Source organism: Vollenhovia emeryi, unplaced genomic scaffold, assembly GCF_000949405.1.
Source record: "Vollenhovia emeryi isolate VEMERY1.0 unplaced genomic scaffold, V.emery_V1.0 DF939242.1, whole genome shotgun sequence".
NCBI classification, from domain to species: domain Eukaryota; kingdom Metazoa; phylum Arthropoda; class Insecta; order Hymenoptera; family Formicidae; genus Vollenhovia; species Vollenhovia emeryi.
In genome coordinates, this window is record NW_011967124.1 from 473,150 (window position 1) to 483,420 (window position 10,271).

Here is a 10,271-nt window from a genome sequence, read left to right on the forward strand (position 1 = left end):
GAATAGTACATAATTTAACTCTCGCTTTAAGAATTATTATACGCTAATTATGAGAAGTAGACGCTTTCAACGTGTCGCGAAGCAGAGAGTAACGACGTCTCAGTGAAAGTTAGTCTTTTCGGGTTATTAATTATGCTTACGCACGAGAAACTTCGCTATAATGTATTACACCTGACGAACTGCACGATTTCTAAGAATTATCGAATCCTTTCTTCTTAATTGTATAATTCCAATCTCTGCGAAAAGAAAGAAAACCAAAAACGCCACAATGGAAACAAGAATGCTCGTAATTGTCATAAGAAGCAAATAGCATGTGTCTCAACGTTTAAAATATTTTGTTAAATTTCTGTGTGCAATATATTCAACCCAGACAATATGCATGTCTGGCAATTTTAATAATTCAGAAAGTTTATTGCGAAAAATATTACCTCAGCCAGGGTTTGAACCTGGACCTCCCTTATATAATAGCGCAAGATTTATTTCCAAGTTAACGCTTTCTAGGTTTGCTGGTGTATACATTCTTTCCAGTTGTCCCGGTCATCTTGGAAAAATTAGTTACATCCTGAAATAACCCCTTAAGATAGGGGTCCTTAACTCTATCACATGTCTCAACGTGAAATTTTCCGCTCTTTCCATTTCTAATGTTAACCCCTAGGTCAAGTTCAAGTTCACCACCAGATGTCCATTTTCAAACCCTAAATAACTTTTATATTTATACTTTTTTCAAAAATGTCATTCCTTCAATGTAATTTTGAGTACCCATCTTTCTGGCACATCCTGTATATTCTAAATACTTGGATATTGCTTTTTCCAATTTTTTAATATAATAAAACATATATACATTCGTTTTTTAATAATAATTAAAATTTAAAACATGTACATTGATATCATATAAATTGATGTGAAAGAAGGAAGCCAATACGGTGTGAGCAGGATGTAAGTAGCCGAATAGATTATTATGTAATTATATTGTATATTATTATTTAATTTTTTGATTTTTATTTCTCTTTCCAAATACACATATACAGTAAATAGTATAAATGTAAGAGGTCACATTTTTAATTTCCTTCTCTCCACATACGTATAATTATAATCAAAAAGACCAGAATTTTAACGGTTTCGCGATTTTCTTCAAGTAATCAAGAAACCGAAACTGGAGACAGTTACTCGATGTTTTATTAAATTATAACTGGAACCTAACTGAAAGATCCTTTTGGTCCCGGTCCCTGATACAAATATCTCGTACGGCGGTACGCAGATATTTTCAAGATATTGCAATATGAATAATTTACCTGAAAATGGATTTTTTTTTCATATACGGAGTAATATCTCTTCCAGATAACTTTGTTATATAGTTTGCATTTACATATTATTAACATATAATAGTTTTTACATATGTTGCATATTACATTACATATACGCTCTATCACCTTTATGTCAATCAAATTTGGTTTGACAATTGGTTGAACAAGCGATATTACATAAATTATTATTTAAAATTATGCTTTGGAAATCTAAAGCTAAACTGCGAGCAAATTGCATTATATGTATATTATTTGTAAGTAAATTTGCAACGCAAATATCTCTTATGCAGGGTGTCTGATAAGTTGCTGATCAACCGAAATATGTAGGTAGATTAGGGCAAGCTGAAAAGAAAAGTTAGATAAGACGATGCAAACTATAGTTTCGTCTAGACGTAATATAATTAACAACTGAATAACTATATATATTGCGAATTTTGCATCGTGTTATCTGACTTTTCTCTTCAGCTTGCCTTAATCTACCTACATATTTCGGTTGATCAGCAACTTATCAGACACCCTGTACATAATATACATATAAAACGACGAATAGGAGAAAGAAAATCTTAATAAATTCTGTAAAATCATTAAGTAGTTTGTTTAATTAATATTAACGGTAACACGTTTCTGCACTTATACTCGTATATAGTATTAAACTATTGTACAATACTCTAATGTTACTCTTATACCTAGTACTGACATCATTTACGGGTTCAGTATCACATTTTTCCATTATATATACAATACATATGTCTATTTATTATTACATTTTTTCATGCAAAGAAGATAAAACTTTATGCGACGCTAAAGACTACAAAAATAATTTGAAATTCGTTGATCATCGTTATTACTAACAAAAGGTCATATTCAGCGCCATGAAATTACTAAAAAATTTTCACAGACGCACACACAAAATATATAATAGGATAACGAACCGATAGTACAAAAGTACCGTGCCTATCACACCTCTGAATTAAAATAAGTGTAACAACATTCACTTAACGAGCAAGTCTCCCTCAATTTCTCAAATATTAAGCAAGACACTTCTAAATGGATTTATCGCGATTTGCGATTTCGAAACAATCCGTAATCATTGCGAAATCGTCGTAGATATGGAAGCTTTTTATATTGTACTAGATCCAATTCTGGTAAGATTTAAATATATTTGCACCTTCCTCTTTTCCAATAATCCCATCTTCTAACGGTCTCAGTCGTTAAACGAGACTTGAAGAGGGAGAAACTCTATGCAAATGCAATTCTATTTGTTGAAATGGATAGTATTTCTGTGTTCGATGCTATAGGTGTTTCGCGATCTCAATATATTCTCCATCTAGCGAAATAATTGAAAAGATTGAAATACGAAGAATTCCAATGCCAGTCGCAAGGCGGAAAATAAGAAAAGTTAAATTTATTGTACATGCTAGACTATTATTAAAGCGCAGACAGAGTAAGAAAGTTCAAGGCTTCCTTTCGGAGCTGGATATACGTCTGGCTAATTGCTGATGAATGTTCTGATCCTTTGACGGTGGTATACAGTTCTCTTCCGAGACAGCCGCACACTTGTTATTTTCGTGGCTCGGCGAAGCGTCTCTCACCAACCCACGAAGAAACATTGCGATGCATGGCCACGGAAATATCCTGTGTTTTATGAATTATGTAATTACTCGAGTTTGTAAGCGGCAAAATAACAACCAAATAATAATTTACATACCACTTTAGACTAAGTAGAATTTGTAAGTAACCCGGAATGATGGCATATTTCTCGTTACACCTCATCGCCATTATTATTCGATCAGCTACAGCGTTTGGACTTAGAGTTGGAATGTATCTAAATTCCGAATATATTATATTTTCATAATGAGCTTGTAACATGTACAAAGTACTTTAATTAAATGTTTCAAAAATTCTATGAAAACTTTTTTAATGTAAACAGAAACAAATTTTTATAATATTGTCTAAAAACTAATTTATACTGGAAACAGATTTAAAAATATAAGTATACAGGGTATCTTTCTCGGAAGCATTTAACACACTATATTCTAGAGATGGAAACAATCAAAAAAGGTTTAATAAATAAATGCAAAAATTAGGGTTTAATAAGTTAATCTTTTTCAACTAATTGTAAGTTAAGTTTAAAGTTAATGACTTATGTTAATTATGCAAAACTATATGTTTTTACATGATTAAACTGTTATTTACATTTTAATTGAAGTGATTTAATAAAAAAAGGAAATTAGAAGAGAGCTAATATAAATTTTTCCTTATGTATGTATAATAATACACATTATTTATAAGTATACTACATTTTCATTTTTAAAATAACATTTTTTAATAGGTCAGGCCGATGGTTCATTTAATAAGTGCATCATAAAATACCTACCTTGATTGAACATCTTCGAACATACCGGTACTGCGGATGAAATAAGGACATACCACTGTTGTGTTGATATCGTATCCTTCGTACTAGAGTAGAAAGGAGTAAAAATAAAGTGATCGATTAGTTAAGAATATGCAGGTAATTAAACAAGCTCACACGCATACATGCACATATGTGTGCGTGTGTGCCAAAGTAAAATAAATATTCCATACATTATTGATATATTATAATTTTGTTTTAATATTTTTATTCATCTGTGCAGAATTATACATATAATTTATAAAAATTAAATTGTATAAAAATCAAATTATGATATTTAATTTTGAAAATACTTTTATGATATTGGCATTATAATAAAAGATATAAATATTTATTGTATACATTATAACTCTCTTTCTCTCTTTTTGTGATATTTCTATCTAATATATTGTCTTTTCTATAAAATGGAAACAATTGAAATAATATGTACTAGAATGATTCATTTATCATCTTCCACACAGCAAAATGTATCCAAAAAATATTTGAGAGATATCTAACTATTCAGATCGCTACAGATCTATACTTTGCTCTATGAGTTGGCTTGCCGAATAAGCCAAAATTAAGTGGTAGTTACCTCAAGTTCTATTCGAAGAGCTTCGTCAAATCCCATTGCTGCAAATTTCGACGTACAATAGTCTACTAATTTCGGAACTCCGCATTGACCAGCCAAACTGGCCACACTCACGATATGTCCTTTATTGTTCTCCAACATCGTTGGAAGGAAAGCCTTTACAGTCTAAAACAGAATTATGACAAAAGACTTATTACCCAGACTACACATGATATTTATGATAAATGATAAATATTCGTAAATATACATACATATATTACTATTTATTTTTTTAAATACACTACGCAAATCAATTTTTAAGAAGCCATATCAGCTTTGGGAAAGTATAGGACAAACTTTGCGGGCACGTTTTAGAAGGTCAAGTCTCGTCTTTAAGGTGGATAAGGTACCTATCACTGTCCACCTCGTTAAACTGTCTTTTTTGTGAGGATCAAAATGAATAAAAAAATATTAGAAATTTTATAAATTTGCAGTGTTCCATGGAAAAAAACAACATTATTACATATGCTTTGAAGTGCGCCTTTAAAATAAACAATATTGCTCTATCATACCTAGGAGTCAAGCAATTGGATTTCATAACTACACTCATTGTCAGTCGAAAAAAAGCGGTACACCTAAAATTTGTCACAAAATTACCAAATTTCGAATGACGATTACTACGCGAGTAATAATGGTTTTTCAAAAAAGAAATCGAAGCTTGAAATCTCCACTTTAGGAATCGGTACATTAGAGTTTTGCGAGATAACAATTGGTAGCAGTTTGGTAACGCCAGTTAAGAAATAAGAATTGCCAGTAAGGTCGCCTTCACACTTATTTAAATTTGCGAGATAATTTTTTTGCAAAATTTTTCGTCCGAGTTTGCGACGATCTATCGATAGTACAGAGATTTAACATAGATTTTTAACATTATGTTATTGCGACTTATTCTGGCGGACATTTTAATATTATTGTGACATCTCTGTACTATATCAGCAATATCGTTGCTATATTTTATTGTAATATTGCTATGGAAAAAAACGATATTGCTGTAAAATTGCTGCAATATTATGTGGGTTTATTAGCTTGGCTAATTGTTATAACATCTTCTTAGAACTACTTCTACTCATTGTTAGTTTAACCTGCTCTACATGTCTACGAGAGGTGGTCCGGCAATTACCAGACACCCTGTATATTTAGAATAAAAATTATTCAATACTACATACACACAAACTTTTTAAGTAATGTTCAGTTAAATAGAAATGTGAGTTTGCTAAATTTGCGCAATACTTAATACACATTGCGCGAACGGATGGAATCACAAGTTGAAGTAGGAAAGAGCATTCGAAAGTGGATAGCAAGATTAAAATGACGGTGACATTGAGATATGAGAGGAACGAGAACGATTCCATCACTGTTACCACGGAATTTTCTTCACGATGTTGTTAACCTACTTTTGTAGACGTTGCGTTTTATTTTTATCTAGCTCTGCGCCAATTCTAATTGTAATTTTAATTCTATTTCTAATTCTAATTCCCTGATATATTTTCCGTTTTTATTTGTATGTAATTATTAAGTGTTTTTTAATTAGTTTCTTGAGAGTTTAAGACGAGAATCGGGATTTAAAGAAATTAGAAGTTGATTCGAATGTTTCAGAGTTTGTTCCTATTTATATCAAAATTTTTAATAATTTAAATGAGATAATGGATAAAGAATTATATAATAATAAAAGTAAACGTGATCATATTTACATCAATAATAGAAATATAATAGAAATATCTTTTACGGTCAGGTTGTTATATTTTTCTTAACTTGGCAAATTATGTGCCGAGAAATATTGATCTTGAAACACAGTCTTACAGCATTTTCGATTTTGTACATGCATAATAGATTAAACAAAACGCTGATAAATCGTGAGAGATTTTGTACATACGTGTTTTCTTTCTTGTAATATTTCTTGTAACATAAGAAATTCGAATTATTAAAACAATTACAACAAAAAGTATCCATTAAAATCAATTATTCCACTTGTAAATGTAACATTATCTTTCATGTATAATTTAATGCGCGATCGGTGAAAGTATGTTTTGTAAAGATAACTTTTGTGACAAATCTCGGATCGAGATCTCAGTCCGAGAACCGTGTAGTTAATACAATTGCCATTTTTCCATAAACTTGCAAGTTGAATTGAAAATTGGCTACACTATTTCTCGGACTGAGGACTCGGAATCTAACATCGTGGACACAAGGTTAATATAACAAAACGGACACTCGATCGGGATTCTCTCTCGTAATAATTAAGTAACTATATACGAATGTGTAATGTATTGTTATATCTTAAGTGTCCAAGTGCTCCTTCTATCTCTCATTTTTCTTTCGTTCACTCAGGACAGCACTCCGACATCCCAGATTTGCAATGCCGAACGCAACTCTTGTCCGACACAAAAAATTTATGTTATGAATTGTATTATACCATTTTGTAAAATTCACAATAGTTGTCAAGTAATTAATTTAAATGTCTGAACGAATAAGCGCGAGGAAATCTAACGGAAGCATTAAGTGTCCGAATTGGAACCAAAGGTTCGCAGTAACCACATCTAATACATTCAAGTTATTGCGCAGGAATCGTCTGTATCTACTCTTGAGTCAGCATTTAAAAAGATTCTTTCGGTATAATTTGCGATATCACCTTAAAAATGAACCCTTTTTAGAAAAAGGTTAAAAACGACGCCAAGTAAAAGCGCCACCCAATCAAGAATAATATAATTTAATTATTTAGACATATTTTGTTAGAAAAGAAACATTTTTATTGTCTCTATAAAAGTAATGATATATCTTCAAATCCTGCCAACTAAAATATATACATATTTATACAAACTAGAGGTAGGTACTTTATTATTTTTTTATATTAAAATGTTATATCCAAACAATCGAGCATAACGAAAGAAATAAAGGAGACGTTAATATTAATGAGACAAATTTTTAATACTTACTTAATAAAAATATAATGCAAACAATTTTAATACAAATAAATATTTTATTAAAAGATGGCCTATTCTAATTTAATTGTTGGATACATATCGGCTCGACATTATTGTTTATTAAAAAAACTTGCTCCTTCCTTTCAAGTATTAAAGTCTCTCTTGTTTTCGTGCATTCGTGTGCGTGTGCGAGCGCGCGTGTAGGTTATGAAATAGGGATTAGAATTAATTGCAAGTGTAGATTGTATATTTCAGCGGTTGAGCAGCGCCAAGTTTTTTTAATAAACCATTTTATCATCATCAATTATCCCACGTTACTTTTTATCAAAGACAGATCACGTGCTATCATCATGCATCATTATCTGGTAGTATATCCTTGACGAAGGTGTCAAGGACATCGCTTCGAGCGATTTTATTCTATTCTAAACTTTAACCTTGTGTAATAAAAACTGTTGCATGTGTGATGTGTGTATTGTACATACATACACTAGGATGCCTTCTCACATAAATTTGTGCACATATCTTGCATATATAGAGGGTGAGTCATTCCACATCCGACAAAATTTGTGAGAAGAATCGAGATGAACAGAAAAGTTGTGTACCATTTTGCAATTTTCGTAATAGTTAACGAGTAATTGATTATTAAAAATCGTTGTCTCAGCCCGGCCTACCGCCCAATTCGAGCGTGTGGCGAGATGTGATCGATATTGCCATGCACATGCAAAGTTATTTATCGCATTCGGCAATGGCTAGAGACCCTGTAATCAATAGAGTTTGTCAAATTCCTGCGAGTAAACGCTGGACCCCCGTTCCGAGCTATAACAATTCCTTTTTTAATCAAAATAAAATTCGACAAGAAAGTCTAAGTATAGATTCTAGGCATTTATGGACTGAGAGGATAATAGTATAGAAATGATCGGGAGCAATACTATATTTACTTCGTAAGGTACGACAGAACGATTTCGTTTCGCTGAAATGAAAAGTCAATAATGAATATAATATATGTACTCTCACAAGAGTAAAATCATAATTGCATTTTAGCAAAGATTCAAGTGGACGAAAGTCTGCAAATGGATCGTCGATTAAGTAGGAATTCGAATTAAGGAATTATTTGCGTTTGGCAAGCAAGCCGCTAGCATGTATGTCGCAACGTACGAGATTGCGACGTACTACAGCACCGACCTATCTGACCGGTTCTTGCACCTGACCAACGGCAACAAACGGGAGGAACGAAATGGAATGCCTCTCTCCGCTGATTCTCTTGGATGACTGGACGAGGCGGCAGCTCGTGATACTTGAATTCCCGATTCGCGGACCCGCGGCAAACCGGATAACTCAAAATAACAGTGGCTCGCATATCGCGGTTGTAAGACATCGTTTCGAAATCGACGTCTTGTTGCAAAACCTACGAGCGAGAGGCTGAGAACGAGCGAAACCTCTTTCCGTAGCGTCTCGGTAATGTCTCAACTCTCTGAGCTTTCTTCTCACCGTGCCAGAAGAAAATTTTCACGAGTAGTGCGATAAACTCCAGAAGGATTTGCAGTAAACGGAGCCCACGTTATGTCGGCACTTGGTTTCTCGGCGATTATATAAATAACACGAGATCATTTATTTTTATAACTTTCAGCTTACCCAAAAGTGGCTCATCACGTTAACATCCATCGTTTTGATGATAAGTTTGTCGGGAGTGTCTAAAAATTTCATTCCCGTGACGATGCCCGCGTTATTGATAAGAATAGTCACCTTTAAGTAATAAATTAAGTAAGTAAAATAAAGACAAAAATGAGATCTTACGATACAGTGCCGTTTTAAGCTTCTACAAACTTTTCTCGTGAAGAAACACTCGCGAAGAAGTGAGGACTTTGCACTTGAGTCAAAACAACAATTATAAAAATATATTATCTTATGTGGACACCAAATATGCCAGAGAACGGGTATGTGCAAAAAGACGAAAAATTATATTTCCTCGTAGTTGTTAAAACAGGTCGGGCATATCAAGCCCGACATATCGCAATGTTATGGTGCAACGTAAATACTTTCGTAATATCGTCCGCAGAAAAGTTCTCGTCCTGCGTCGAATAGCTCGATCGGCGAGTTGCGAATTATTCGTTTCTTAAGAAGACGTTTCTTTCACGCCATTTGTAGCATTTGTAAGCCATTCAGGTTGAAATGCAAAGCATGTAAAAAGTCAAAACTAATATCAAAGAAAATAATCTTTCGATGCAACATTATAATTTAATTTAGTCTAATTTTTTATTTTTTGCTCGCGAATAAATGCGACAATAGCGCTTACGGCACGTTCGTATCTCGGCAATACTGTACAAATTTCTATCTTTTATGAAACAATTTGTATAAGCTGTACAATTGCGTTACCTTGCCGATCTCTTCCCTGATAATTTTAGCCTTCTTATATATGTCTGTCCGATCACACAAATCGCAAACGTAGCCGTAACATGTACCTCCGGCTGCCTGAACAAGTTTAACAGTTTCTTCGATGCCTGGAACAAAAAAAATTTACTCGAAAACATATTGTATAATAATATACATGTAATATAATCATTATATTTTAAATTGAAACAATGAAAAAGTTAATGGAAAATATTGAGATTAAAAGATGTGGTTATTGAGAATATCAGTAACAACAAATTTTCACCTCAGTGAAACATATACTTTCTTTGCAATAGTATCAACACTTTCGATTGGGAGCAGTTGGGTGTAAAAAATTCTGTATAAGGGTCATTCCATATCAGATTTACAATCAAAATTTTGATTCGCCTGAAAATTTTTTTTCTCGTTCTAGAAAGGAAAAAAAATGACACGTATTTTTTCTTTTTAATATGATATGTAAATTTTCCAAGTTATTGATTTTTTAATTTTTAAAGTGCAAAAAATTGTTTTTTCAATAATGCTTCTACTATTCAACGAAGAGTATAGAATACATGATTAAAATATGCCATGGGATCTACTATTAAGTCCATGCTTTGATGAAAACTCAGAAACGGTATTTAGTACTTTCTATGCAACAA

At 32.5% G+C, this 10,271-nt stretch overlaps 1 protein-coding gene across 4 annotated transcripts in view; it reads right to left on the minus strand.

Annotated features, from left to right (window-relative positions):
* Positions 1-1,884: 1,884 nt before the first annotated feature.
* Positions 1,885-10,271, minus strand: part of LOC105560104 (short-chain dehydrogenase/reductase family 16C member 6) — a 16,977-nt gene continuing 8,590 nt past the window's right edge. For 3 of the 4 annotated variants that reach the window (XM_012008910.1, XM_012008908.1, XM_012008907.1), the window contains 6 exons: positions 9,619-9,743; positions 8,878-8,988; positions 4,292-4,453; positions 3,682-3,764; positions 3,013-3,129; positions 1,885-2,939 (listed from right to left, as the gene is read on the minus strand). In XM_012008910.1, coding sequence (XP_011864300.1) covers positions 2,759-2,939; positions 3,013-3,129; positions 3,682-3,764; positions 4,292-4,453; positions 8,878-8,988; positions 9,619-9,743 — 779 coding nt within the window. In that variant the 3' untranslated portion in view covers positions 1,885-2,758. The remainder of the gene's footprint in view (positions 2,940-3,012; positions 3,130-3,681; positions 3,765-4,291; positions 4,454-8,877; positions 8,989-9,618; positions 9,744-10,271) is intronic. The other variant, XM_012008911.1, reaches the window with a different exon arrangement.